Source organism: Enoplosus armatus, chromosome 1 (assembly GCF_043641665.1).
Source record: "Enoplosus armatus isolate fEnoArm2 chromosome 1, fEnoArm2.hap1, whole genome shotgun sequence".
In the NCBI taxonomy this organism is placed as follows: domain Eukaryota; kingdom Metazoa; phylum Chordata; class Actinopteri; order Centrarchiformes; family Enoplosidae; genus Enoplosus; species Enoplosus armatus.
The window spans coordinates 23868386-23883267 of record NC_092180.1 but is presented as its reverse complement, the minus strand read 5'-3'; the positions used below and the strand labels follow the sequence as shown (position 1 = coordinate 23883267).

The following is a 14882-nucleotide window of genomic DNA, read 5'->3' as shown; positions in this document are numbered from 1 at the left end:
TTAACCACATAAAGGTGCACCATGACAATTACTTGTAGACACACAAGTGAAATTTCAGATTTTAGCAGCATTCGCAACCAAAACTTAGAGCTGTAAGAGCTGGTGAGAATGAGTGAGCAATGAGACAAGAGTAGGATCAAATGTAGAAATTAAAATATGTGGGTGTAAAGGAGAAAGATATCCCTCTTTTTACTTCTATCTGTCCATTCATATATTGTATAATCTCTCCTGAGCTGAACAAAATGGAAGCCTGTTGTCAGCCATTAACAGAGCTCTTGTGAAAGATCGTGTGTGTGTGTGTGTGTGTGTGTGTGTGTGTGTGTGTGTGTGTGTGTGTGTGTAGTCACATGGTCCCATTGTGATTTTTGCAGTTTGTGATGTATAAGGGGGAGGTTGTGGGGAGGCACTGCCCAAGGTAATGTCATGTCTACCCGAAGGGCTGAGGGGGAACCCAGCGTTGCTGGGAGCTGCCCTTTCTATTGGGTGGATGTGTGAGAGCCTGGGGCCATGGCACAGAGGATGTCAGCACTCCCTCCAACATGCAAACACAGTACACACACACACACACACACACACACACACACACACACACACACACACACACACACACGTGCCTATCAATCTTGGCCACAGCACAGGGAATGCCTACCCACCAGCTTGCCTGCGTGCCTGCCCGCTGGGGGAGAGAGGCCTGGGTTGAAGCGAACAGGGACAATCAATGTGCGCTTTCATGTCTTTCATGTTCTTTTATGTTATCTCTCAGCATGCGTTCACTGGGCGCTGGTGTTTGTGTGAGGCATGTATGTTGTCTGATCGGGGGAAAATTTCTTGTTACTTTCAGATGGCGCTCTGTAAAAGGTTGCTTTGGTGTATAAAGTCTGATCCAAAATGTGTATGCAGTTGTCTCTGATTTTTTCCTAAAACCCCGCTGGCAAGGCATGCCCTTTAGGGTGTTGCCACTTCACATTTAGCACGGCGGAACTGTTGAAAGATTCAAACACGCTGACAACACAAAGTAGGGGAAATAATAGCAGTAGTACCAAGCAGCTGAATATCTAAACCACATTTATTTGTCATTTTATAAAAGGGATAGTGGTGAAAGTGTATATACTGCAGCACAAATACTAATTAGTAGCAATAGTATGTATATGTACATGAAGTCATTTCAGGCAATGTGGAGTAGGGAATCAGGCTCTTAACGCTATGCAAATGGAGAGAGAGGGTATAATGGAGTCAGAAACTGGGGATCGTGGCTGGATGAGGCGAAGCGTGGAGATGACTATTGCCCCTGTCCACATGGTAAATGTAGCATTAATGTTATCAATGCTAACCTTATTAGGCTTTGCCACAAACAACACACAAATCTCTCCAGGCCTGACCTTAAAGAATCCCTATGCAAAGTGATCTGGGAAAGAGCGATAGAGCAGAAGAGGAAGAGAGAGAGAGAGAGAGAGAGAGAGAGGTCCGCTATCTCACTGATGGCACCAGGATGCCGGCATCTCCGCCTGGCAGTTGGCACCAGGCATGGGCTCCCAGCGCCCACAGCAACTGCCTGCATTTTCAGATTTATGACTGTATGATAAATGAAGACTTCATTTTACCATCTGCAACCCTCCAGTCTGCGTTTCCCGTCAGTAAAGAAGCCGCCATGACACAGGGAGACTGATTTCTGATTTCAATCTGGTGCCACTACGCCGAGCCTACCTTCCTTTAACGACCAACTGATACAAGCCAGAGTTGGGCCAGGCTTTCATACATTTGTTTTTTTCCCCTTAGGAGTTGTTTGAATGACATTTAATTCAAACATTTACATAAAGTATGTTCATCTAGACACATGCAGGTGCACAAATGATATGAAGTAGTAGCAGTAACTACAAAGGAATGTGGATACAGTTTCAGTCCTTAGATTGGTGTCATCAACTGTCCTGAACTGTACAGGGTTTGTTGATTTAGTCATGAGGGTATTGGTACCATTCTCTGGTCACTATTCACTCTGTATATTATTTTTGGTGTTAAGCAAGTCTCCTGTTAAGAATGCCACCAATCTCTCAAAACGTGCCACCACTCTCACCTGTTATTAATTTTGCAGATTGGTACTGTTGGTGTAAGGAAATCAAACCTGTGACCTACAAGTACAAGAATCTCTCTCTACCTTCTGAACTACCCTTTCCGCAATGTGAAGCAATAGGTACAATCATGGGCAAAAACTGCAAAGGTCACTCCAAAGATTCATCCCACACTGGAAGAATAACCAGCTGGCAGGATGCATACATTTGCCAGGTCCGATCAATGGTACCGCATAAATATCTACTGTTCTAAAGTCACGTAAATACCAGTGCTTCCAGTCTGCCTGTATGCCCTTTTAAAGCAGGGAACTGGAACTTGTAAAGTCAAATTATTAACAAAGGTCAGGAGATGTAGAACATTTTCAAGATACCCGACAGAATCAATCTACAGCTTTGTTAGAAGGAGGTTTTAGTCAGGCGATGGTGTTACGGTCAGTGTGGGGAAATGGGAAGTGTATGCAAACACGAACGTGCATTTCTGGGGAAACACTTGTCGCAGTTGCACAAAGCTCTCTTAGAGATGTTGAGTGCCCTGCTACTGAAAATGTGTGTTAGTTAACACTATGATGGCACAATGCACAAGAGCAAACACTGAAGCTCTGAATCTGATATTAATCAGATTAGGGCTCATCGAGGCTCTCAGACTCGCTCTTAATCTGCGCTGAAAGTTTGATTAAAGACAAAAATACGCCGTTGAGATAAAACTTCCACACACACTCTCTGAAGTTAAAGCTCTCCTGCGAGAATAAATGACACTGTCCCATGTTTTATGACAGTAAAAAATATAACACGAAATTACCCACAACTCGCCCCAGAAATACAACATCTTTTTTTCCAGCTATAAATCTGAATTGAATATGCTTGAAAAATCCAGGCCCTGGATATCAAATTTCATGTATTCATCAGATTATTCGTGTCGTGGGGTTATGTCCTGGAAGATTCTCCCAAAATCATATTCAAATAAGACTAAGACCTCTAGTTTGAGGGCAGTGGAAGTTAATATTTATCAGCAGCATAGAAGGCTGGTTCAGGAGTTTAACACACAGCGGCTGAATCAATACAGCTGTTGCTAACACACTAAAAGGTGTAAAATCAAAGCTAAATAATGCTATACATTAGTAATGTTTTCATTCCTAATGGTTGTCATTGCCTTGTTGACTGAACTTATTACGGCCCTCCTTTGTTTTTGCAAATGTGAATTACGTTCACTGCATTCAAATCAAGTATTTCTAAATATATCCATTTCTTAATATGGGTTTACACTAATTCACTATTTATTTATGTATTAATATTGATTTAGGTAGCTTGGATGAAATCAGATTCTTTCATTTTATAGATTCACTTCATTGTTATTTACATTATTACAAATGAGAGAATAAGAAAACATGCATGGATTGTGCCGAATGTGTGCAACTGAAAATAATGAGATCCATTTGTCTGTCTTACTATTGTGTTTTTTTTGTTTCCTTCTTGACCAACTTCAAGCTCTTTACCCTTAATAGACTGATAAAAATGTCCATCAAGGCCAAAATAAGAAATAACAGGGCTTTTTCTCAACACAGAAGAATGAGCAGTATCTTCCCTTATGATGCAAAAATGTCCAAAATACAGCAAGAACCTTAGAGCGGTCTGATACGCTTGGAGTGAAGAGGAGGATGGGCTGCAGGAGCCATGATGGCCAACCTGCCGTTCTCCATCTCTGCTGTTTTTAACAAAGCCTTTTCTCTCCATCCTCCCTCCCTTCCTCCTCCTGGCCTGGGGGGCTGCTTGCGGCCCCCCAGACGCTTACAGACAGATGTCCTTGGTAGAGCAGAACACGCTCTGCTTGACGTCACAAGCAGCTACAGGGCTGTGAAGGAAGCTAGAGGGCTCTCTGCCCTGCAAAGACCATAGTATAAAAGCCAGACCATGGGTTTTTGAGTTGGTCTGTCTCTTACTCTCCCCCATAGAAAGCTCAGCAGGGATCATATAGACATAACATATGCCACTTTTGGTGAATGCCCCCCTGTTAGCCTATAGGTTGAGCTATAGGTTACAATGGAAAGTGTTTATTGGAGTATGTTGACAAGAATGAAGCTGCATCTAAATGAATAACTAAACACATTTAAAATGATTTTTGAGACGTACTGTATACGAAGTGCAATGAATGCACTGAAGAAGGTCACCTGGCTGCTGACATCTGCTGCACTGATATTACACCGATATTTGTGTAATGGTGTGTAGATATTAATACAATAATTAAAATACATCAAAATGTTTTGATACACGATACGGCAATGTAAACGTAATGTATTAAAACACTGACATCAAAACATTTTTGTTCTTGGTAACAAAACATCTCATGAAAGAATGACAGTATCATGATTTTACATTCATACACAGAAAAATCTACAGCTTCAAAGTAACTCTACTGGTGTGGTCTATAAACACTAGTACTTTAACACTAGCACCGTGTTAAATGAACACCAGTTATAATGATATTCAGTCTCAGCAATGTAAATCAGTGGCTTGATTTACAACCAGAAACCTACAAACGTTTGTCTGCTGCCAGGTATGTAAGAGCTACAGGAGCAGGACAGGCAGCTTCAGTACCAGCATCATATTTCTGTTATTTACTGTAAAGTATGTTAGTCTTGGGTGGTCCTGGTAGCCTTGTGGTTTAAGACAACACCGGTCCAACCAGAACCTTTAATGCATGTTGTCTTCCTTCATTTACTGTCACCTCTCGATTTCAAGCAAATAAAAGCAAAATTCTGCAGATTTTATGCCATGCACCTTCCAACATCAAAAATGGCAATGTCAGTCTGTTGGTTGGTCTCAACAACTGTTAGATTTAGAAATTGTGCACAGACATTCACGGTACCCAGGGGGTGAATCCTCATGACTTTGTTGATCCCCTGACTTTACCTCCAGCGGCACCACGAGATTCACATTTATGGTTTTGAGTGAAATTTCTCGACAACTATTGGATGGGTGAACTTCTGACTTTTCCATCTAGTGCCATCATCAGGTCAAAGTTTCAATTGGTCCAATACTTTGGTTTATGACCAAATACATGCATATGCTAATGACATTCCCATCAACCTCAGCTGGACTTTGTGCTAATTATCAAATATTAGCACGCTAACATGTTTAACTAAGGAGACACATAAACAACACTATACAACAATATACCTGCATAGCATCAGCATTAGTATTGTCATTGTGAGCATATTAGCATGCTCATGTTAGCTGTGCCTACGTGCAGCCTCACAGAGCACAGCTGTAAACTCTTGTCTTCACATTAATTGTATTTTATTCACTATTTGAATATCTGCATGTACACGTTTCATGAATGAGGGTCCAGTAGACTTTGTCAGATGAGAGATATTTTTACCCAGCCTCATCAAATACCAATTTCAAATGCTGGTATCAAAAACAGTGCACCTCCTTGTGTGTGAGTTTCCCCCCTACTTCAGGAGTGTGTTGACATTTTATGCATGTGTTTTGTCTGTACTCCATGGATTTCATTCACCTGACACCCACATGGCCGACATTACGTGAACATCTGGGAGCTGCATCTTGAGGCCTTTCTTCATGTGAAGTGCCTGGCAGTTAGTTTGCTGCAGGGAGAGGGGCCATTTGCAGTAACCAATCAGGTTTCACTTCTCCATCTGCACTCAGAGACTACAAAGAGACGAGTTCAGCCTCAAACTGCTAATGTAGGCAAGTCTTTGTGTTAAATCTGGAGAGAGACTTGTATGACTTCATCAACAGAACTCAATAATTACATGTGGCAGCGTTCCCCAAGAGAAAATATTTTACAACTGAAGATATACTGTGTATGAAAATACATGTCTAATGCATGGTAATACATGCTGTACTGCGAGTCATGTCTAATTGGCCTTAAAGGTGTAAAGTTGCACTGTATTGTATTCAATGTTGAATATATACAGTATACAGTAGAGTCATGGGCACAGATTCAGTACAGTATGTTGTTTTAAAGCCACGTGTACCAGTATGTATTTGAAACTTTTTGTATTTATCAGACACGGCACTTAAAACAATTTGTGTTTGCACTATTGTACCAATACCAATCTTCTTGAACAACAGATAATAAATCAGTCAAGATTGAATAAGAGTATTAAAAAATAATGCTTTTAAATTCTGTTTCATCATCTTTTTCCACACACACAAATCTCCTTAAATATTCAAGTAAATCCGTTTGTGATTGTATTATTTTACCTATGGAGATGAATTCAAAATACATGCATGCGCTAATAGTCTTGGCTCAGAGTGTTCCATTTCCTCTGAAGCTGAGTATGTCAGAAGTGTTTCCAGGGCCAAGGACCAATTATTCAGAGCCCTCAGCCGTCCCTGGAGCTAAGGTCATTATGTGAGTGTCACTATCATGACCCTGCGGTTCCTCTTCATCTGCAACTTATTTGCAGGAATTAAACCGTGTCGAGGGATACTGTGTGAGATATATGGATAAATTGAATGTGTCTAACAGACTTGATGCCTTTACTTCGGAGTAAGTATTATTTTTATAAATAATAACATTTGCGCTGCACATATTGCCGAGGAACAGTGTTTAATGAAGGAGCCAGAAATCAGTGTTAAGCAGATTCTGACGGTGTTACATCGGAGTGTCAGGAGGAGAGGGGTGATCATTAAAAATACTGCTTATCTAAGGGGAAATTTCCTACTTTAAATGTTCTCTCGCTTTGTCTCATTCTATGCTGGCGTGCTTCGTCTAGCAGTCTTCTCTCCCCCTGTCTCTCTCTTTTTTTTTACATTTAGATTCGCCGCTCGTCACCTTCTATTGATCACGCCTAATTTGCATCCAGGAAAAGATGAGAACTCAGATATTCACACTCCGAGAGAGGACGATCTCAATGATTTATTCATTTCCAAATCAAAAAAAAAGGAGTGAAAGGTAGATGAGAAGGGGAATCTTCATAGGCAGCAGGCGACTAGCAGGCTCTGAGGCTGGGCTCCTCTTCCCCACACCGCCCCCAGGCACATGGTGTGCAAGTCCTCCTAATTAACAAGGTGAATCATGCTGCCGCTCTCTAATTAGCCAACATGACAATCTAATGGAAACATGCAGGCCGAGCTGGCACACTTAGCATCACCTCACAAAGACCTCCGGTACTGTCCTTCCCATATGAATTCCACAAAAATGACACCTCAGATTTTAAATGGAAACGAAGAGAAAAGGTGGGGCAGAGTGGTTCAGGGAAGTGTGTTTTTGGGAGAGGTCAGAAGGGAGAAGTTAGCTGGTGAGGTTGAGGTGTTTTTTTTCACCCTCTCCCCATCCTCTGTGTGCGGTGTTTGTTGCCTAATTGAAACGTGTCCTGCCTCCTGCCTCCCTCTCACTTATATCCCAGGCACAGGAGGCTGGCACCTCGCCACCAGCGTAGCTCAGCATGCCCAATTCCCCTGTCGCTCGAGTCCCAAGGAGTGCTCTGGCGCACAAAGAGAAAAGTGAACCTACAGGCTTGTACAGCGAGGAGACGAGTCGCTATCTCCCTCTGAGGCAAAAAAAAAAAATCTCCTTTTTTGTTGTTTTCCTTCTCATTACAGCACTTTGTAATATTCGAAAACACACAGGAACACCAAAGGTACTTTTAAAGCCTGCTACTTTTTTCTTGTAATATGTCTTGAGGTGAAAAAAAAAACTGAAGTTGAGACTACCGACAACAAAGCAACAAATAAAAATAGGGTTAGTGTACTATTTAGTAGCCCGCACATCTTGAGGACCTACAAAACAGACCTTTCTTATGTGATAATTAAATTATCCACATCAACCGTTTGTATGATATTTAAAAAAACATAGAAACCCTGTTGAATTTATATTGAAAGAAAGGACACCTGCTAAAGTAATGCGTAACCTAATTTGTTGAAAAGAAACAGGTTTAAAAACACATGATCCTTCCACTTGAGCAGAACATGAGCATGATGTTCTTCTGCTCACAATCCCACGAGCTGACCATGAATGCTGCTGCTGCTGCTGCTTTTCTTTTCATATTAAGGTATTGTGCATCTGTGAGGCCAGAAGACAAGAATATAACAACTATGAATTGGGACACACAAAACAGCAGGAATTCTCTTTGAAAGTCAGCACAGAAAGGGAGAGAACGTGGAGGAGGGTAGCAGGCTTTATGCCCTGGGGCCTGCCTTATGGGGGAGAGCGCCTCTTTGAGCAGAGCAGTTTGTGGAGGGCCAGAGGATGAGAGCCTATGAACTCGCAGATATAACTGGCCTAATAAAAACTAAGGGGCTGCTACATTGTCCTCTGACACACAAGAGCCTCTCCTCTCTGGAGAAGTGTGAGGCTCTGGCTGACGGGGCTTTCAGTGTGGGTGGATTCCAGTCTCTCCGTGACCTGGTCACTTGTGGAGGATGCCAGGCCAATCAAGAAACATGTACATGTGCATTAAGGCCTGGTGCATACTGGCTGAGCAAAGGGTTGTGATTTAAATACCATGCACAATTCTGTATTATGTGAGAAATTAGGCAAAATATGCTAAATTTGACCATGGCTGTGCATGTGTCACACGAGTATTAGTCTAATTCGGCTAATAGATTCTAACATATATGTTTGTACATACAGCAAAGAAGGATGTACAACTGCGGGCTTTTAATTGGAGCCATGCAAAGTTCAAAGTTGAGGTAGGGCAGAATTAATTCGGCAGAGGTTCGAGACATTTCAAGCAATGCTGGTGCGTCAAAATGGGCAACAAGAATATCTCTCAATGCCTGAAGAAGAAAATGAAACGAAAATGATTTTAACAAAAACCTTTGAGATTCCTGTTTGAGTTCACACAAGTCTTCTGGAATCACTCTAAGCTAGAAGTGGAGTCTTGCTGCAAGTTATGTGGAAGACTGGGAAAAGAGCAGTAGTTTATGACGGTTGGGTTAACCAACTCATATTAACGATGCCATGCAGTGGAAATATTAGTGTTCTTGGCTTGACGTGGTTTGCTTTACCAGCTGAACGGGCCACAACAGGAGCTTTTGGCCAGATTTTGGCCAGCTGTAGTAGCCAATTTGTCTTTCCCCTCTTCCCTCGTCTCTCTTCGCCTGTCCTTGCTCCACTCCTCTTCTCCAGTTCACTCGTTTCCTGTGTCCAGTTGTGCCTGCAGACGCGGTTGCGATGATGAATCTGTGGCTGCAGTGTGTCTGTGTGTCTGACATTGTGATGTATCTCTACTGGCCTTAACTCCCTCTCTATCTCTCTCTGCCTCCCCTCTCTTTCCCTCCCACCGCAAGTCTCCTTTTCTCTCTCTGTCTCTTTGTCTCTGTCTCTCTGTCTCCTTCCCTCTCTCTCTCTCACTCTCATTCTCTCACTCTCAATGACTAGGCATTGCCTGGCCTCCTGCCTCAGTGATGGAACAGACAGAACACACAGACCCACCACCAACAACAACAACAAACAGGAACTGAGCTCCACGATTTGCCCATTGATTTTCACTGGGGGCATTTCTGAAATAGGCCATCTGACCTTTCGGCCAAATAGTAGTGAATGGAGGAAACAGAGGTGCTAGACTGCTCTGCCTCTCTCTTATGGAAAACCTCTGCCAGCATCCATTTGACCAGCCCGCTCTGCCGGTGACAAGGTCGTGGGTTAGGTTGTTGGTTCAAATACAGATACACAATTCGAAGCATAACGACATAAATATACAAAACTAAAATCCTAAAGCCCTGCTAGTGACACCTAGAGCCTACAATATTCATTACCCCTCAATTCAAAACTATTGAACAAAAAACACATCTCTACTGTCAATTTTGGAATTTTTGGGGTATTTCTAATATCGTAGTTAAAGCAGCATTAAAAACCAAAGGTTTTTTCCCCTTGGGAGCATGGATCTGCTCTCTGTAAACCTCATGGCAACTTCATTTGCCTGTAATAATATTAGATAAGTTGTTTCCAGAGTTGGCTTGTGGGTGGCACAAGCAGAATGCTCATGGATTGTCCACAATAGAACGGTTTCATCTACTGGGGAGCATGAATGTGCATGGCAACATGCCTATTTAGAAGCAGTAAAAGAAAGATCAAGAGATGACAAAAACATTAGGATTCATCCTCTGGGGAACATGAACACCAAATTCATGGCAATCTGGCCAGCAGTGGTCAATCTTAGCTCTGAGTTAAAGTGACAGACTGAACGATGCAGGAAAGGTGGTGGATCCCATTGATATATTGACTGATATTGATATTGGTTCCTCCAAACAACACGTTTTAGATTGTGAGGTAACAATCTATTTAATCTAAATTTTTATTTCGTATTTTTTGCTAACCTGCCCTTATTGATACCATATTAACGTTTATGGACTGTGAAAAGGCGAGAACTAATAATACTGTTATGCTATCAGGCTAAAAGAGAGACTATGAGCAGTGCCAGTAGGTTAACTGTAGCCATTCAAGCACCTACTATGTGGCCTGTGTGGATCTACCCTAAAACCAGGGTATGATGAAGGATCATGGATACACATTGGAAGAGGGATCCCTTCTCTGTCCCTCTTCCTGAGGTGTCTCTCCTTTTATTGTGGAGTTTGTCCTTATCTAAAGTAGGGTCTACGGATGGAGGTGTTGCATGTTGTACAGATTGTAAAGCCCTTTGAGGTCAATTTGAGATTTTGGCCTCTGTGCTGTATATCAACCTGAGCTCGCCCATTCATACCATTCATTTGCTGGTCATGGGTTAATACCTGGTCACTGGACTCAGGCCTGCAACAGTAGTAGTTCACAAGACGCTGCACCTGCCTTTTTAAAAACAAATCATGTGCCAGCTCAATTTACGCGCCAACACTTGGTTCAAGTATATAACACGCTGTAATTCCATCTCCCCAAAATGATGATTGTTTGGTGGTGGAGGTTGCTTTGTGTGTGTGTGTGTGTATGTGTGTGTGTGTGTGTGTGTGTGTGTGTGTGTGCGTGATCAGGAGAGCGGCTTAAAGAGAGGCTGGCTCGTCTGCCCGTCGCCTGGAAGAGTAGCTTGGGCTCATTATCCTGATGAAATTTGCACAGATGTGTGAGCTGCCGACAGACTCTGCAGTGACACAAACAGCCAGCTCAGGTGATGAAAACCGGAGAGGCACGGGGGCTGAGAAACGACGGCCATTAAGCAAAAAAGAAAGAGGTGAGGGAGGGTGGAAGAGGGGTTTTGTGTGTGTGTGTGTGTGTGGGTAGGTGGGGGGGGGGGGGGGGGGGGGGGGGGTTGGGAGTCTTCCTCGTCTCTATCTAGCGGGAGAAAGCATTACATAAAGTAACAATTTCCAAACCACCTTCTTAAAATTCTAGATGAAAATAAAAATGTGCATACGTGCAGGCAGCGTCTCCTCACGAGGCACTAATCTGGCCGTATCCAGATGACGAGCGGACTGCCACTTAACAGGGAGGAGATCCACTTTGATCACATGGCCCCTGGGGCAAACCTATCGCGCTGCCTATTACGCTGCTTCATTTGCATATGTGGGGCTTATGGGTAGGCTGAGATCTAGTGTGAATGTTCTAAACTGCGGCAGGGCTCGATGTTGCTAAAAAGAAATGTCCAGGAGAGACGCAGAGAAAAGACAGAGCGCTGCCAGTAGCCAGAGGTAAGAGGAGTGGGCTCGTCACTTGAAGGTCACAAGTTCAACATCACAGACTGGCTAGGAAAATCCTACAAATTAAATACTTTGGCCAAACAACAACACTGAGTTGCCCTTGAGCAAGGAATTTACAGTTAAATGTACATGGCTGAGTGGCCAACATTAAAGACAGTGGTTGCACTGGGGAGCTGTAAAATTGTAGAGCTGTGTGAGTATAAATTAGGGTGTCAGTGAGAAAAGTGCACACATGCTCAGTAAACTTTACCTAGATGAATAAAAGGCTTTTTTCAAAAGAGCAAATGACTTAGAAGAAACTACGTCTGCTCCTGAAGTTCTACAACAACAACAACAACAACAACAACAGGTGAGTGGTGCTTGTTTTATCCTTCTGCCTACTCAGACTACTCTATGGAAGCTCCACACAATCCTCTTGATCCTTGTTAGCGAGCCCAGGACTGAAAGCACCCAGTGAAGTTATTCTGGAGTAAACAAAGAAAAAAAAAACAAATGCAAACTTCCTCTGTGACAGAACTATTTCGCTTGCGTAAACAACATTAACCAACCGCTAAAAGAAGAGTGGTCTACTTTCTGAGTTCCGCTGGGACTTTTTTACCATATACAAGACCTGCACTCAAAAAGAGGAGGATATAGCAACGCACTGCCAACAGAAGTGCACTACATCAGTAAAACATTTCCCAATTTGTTAACACTACGTGCTGTGCCTCGGCCTATTACTTGAAGAAGGAAATAACTCTTTTTACTCCTTTGTAGTAGTAAAAGTTAATGTAGAGCATGAATTGGTACATCTGAAACCCTCATTCACCATCCACTTGCTTTTCTTTTATGCTCTTACTGAACTATTGTTGCAATTTGACTCTTTTCCAAAGAGAAAAGAAAATGAAATGTTTTTTTGTTCTCTATTAAGCCATAACGTAGCAAGTAGGCTGAGACAAATATTGCAGTTTTGTGTTACAACAAAATGGCATTAACAAATATAATTAACAAAAAGGATGGAGATGAGAAAATGAATGCAGAACAAACCTATTACAGTTATGGCTGTGTGTCCTTCCCCTGATAGCCCATCTACCAAAAAAGGGCTCAATGAACAGCAGTTAGTCAAAATTCAAACTGGTGTAAGATGAAGAGGCTGAAATAGACGAAGAAAAGGAAAAGAAAAAGAAGGGGGGAGGTGGAGGGTGTCTTTGGTGCGCAGAAAATCATTTTCCACACATGGGCATCAATCGGCACGAATAATTCCTCAAACTTTTTTAAGTCCGACTTTAAATGGCATTACATATGTAGTGAGGCATGAAAAATTAATACGTTGGAGTCGGGGAAATGTCAAGGGTAATGATCTCCGCAGCAGCTTACCTCCTTAGCTTTCTGTTTCAGTCGAGCTTGCTCTGGGTCCTCTTGCCTGGAGCGACTCTGTGGAGTAAAGGGGGGGAAAAACACAGGTTAACAGCTGGTTTAAGGAGCCCACCCCCCCTTCGCTACTCATCTGTTGCTGCTGCAGCAAAAATAGTGCAAAATGGGAACAGGATACAGAGGTGTCAAGGACATCGTATTTGAATTCAGAGAAGTGCAATGGAGCGCCCCCCGGGGGCCGGTGGCCTTTAAACCCGCTCCAAATCCAGCCCTAAATAAGCCGCTGGAGGGGGATTCTAATCAAAAGAGGTTATTAAAAATTCTGCACGAGCCAGCACACACACACACACACAGTCTCACACACACACACACACACACACACACACACACACACACACAGGGCAAAGGATGTTGGTGAGTATCAGTGGCTGTGGCTGTGTGTGTGTGTCACTATGAGCCAGTGTGGCTATCCGTTGCTGTGTGTGTGTGTGTGTGTGTGTGTGTGTGTGTGTGTGTGTGTGTGTGTGTGTGTGTGTGTCCCTGGCGTAACAACACAGCACTTCTATTTTAATCAGCAGCCAAGATCTGGGTGAATGTACTTGTCCCTGGGAATCCTTCACCACACAGCCAAATGTCCACGTACGGCTGACCACTGCAGGCAATACAGGCAGATTATGGTGCTACACACTAACTGCGTGCTGCTATTTTGTGGATCTGGATATAATCTATGCGTGTTTTAGTTTTGCTGAGGTCAGGTCCACTTACATTTGTGCAAACATAAATCTCCCTTGTTGTCCAATATGTCTTTTGGCAAATATTCTTCTAGAGCATCAGTCCTGTATGTAGTTTAATACCTTTCTTTTATTCACAGACACATTTCAAAAGGTATATCAAACAATAAAATCTCCCTTGAATATATTTTACAATACACTCTGTACATCACAGAGTTTCAATATCTATTTTGGTTTCATATTTAATTTCTCCTTCCAATCCCAAATCACTCAGAGTGATGACCTCGACCCTCTACCTCCCTTCCTCCCCTTCCTCTGCTCATCTTCTCCGCCTTATGGATGGAGAGCTGCTCCTCCTAGCCTTCCTGCTAATTGGCTTTAAATATATCAGGCGGTTCACGTACTGGTCGGTATCCCAACTAAGACTAATGTGTTTGCCCTCCGGTTGGCCGGAGCATCCCTCAAGACTTGAGTCATATTTTAACTGGACGGCATAGAGTACAGGAGGGGAGGGCTTGTTGTGAAGGAAGGAGGAGAGCAGACGGGGGTGGAGGGGATTATTTTACTGGGTTTCTTATTCAAGAGGTCAAATTAGCGGGCGCTCGAGCAGGAGAGAGGCAGGCAGGCAGGCAGGCAGGGTGGCGGAGGGGCGGAGGAGTGGGAGGGGTTGGTACAGATGGACTGTTTACAGAGGGCAGCGGTGCCACTGGCATGCTTTACATCTCCTCTGTCAGCTGCCCTGGTTTTCCCACTTATAGGAGAGAACAGAGGAGAGAAGAGCACTGGGTAGTAGACGCTGACAAGCTTTGTTGTGTTTGGCAGAGTGGAGCGTACTGTACATAAATAATAAAGAAAAAACTACAATATGTGATGTTGATCATATTCCAGGAGTTATTTTGGGATGGCGTGTTGTCGTTTTTTGTTTTGGTTTTATTTTTTTACCTTGACTAGTTTTGTCCTCTTTTACTTTTTAAACCCCCAGAGGGTTGTACTGACGGTTTTATTTTGCTGTGGGGTTGCATGTGGAAAGAGTGAAGTTAACTTGATATGAATAATCTGTCAATATATTCTTCCAAATATTAAGTTCAGTGGGTGAAACTTCTATTCCTATCACTCCTCTTGCTGTAATCGCTGATAC

General features: G+C 42.9%; 1 protein-coding gene across 1 annotated transcript in view; it reads right to left on the bottom strand.

The window, feature by feature from the left end:
* LOC139283797 (transcription initiation factor TFIID subunit 4-like) overlaps positions 1-14882 on the bottom strand; it is a 77092-nt gene that overhangs the window by 23878 nt on the left and 38332 nt on the right. The window contains exon 13 of the mRNA XM_070903838.1: positions 13017-13073. Coding sequence (XP_070759939.1) covers positions 13017-13073 — 57 coding nt within the window. The remainder of the gene's footprint in view (positions 1-13016; positions 13074-14882) is intronic.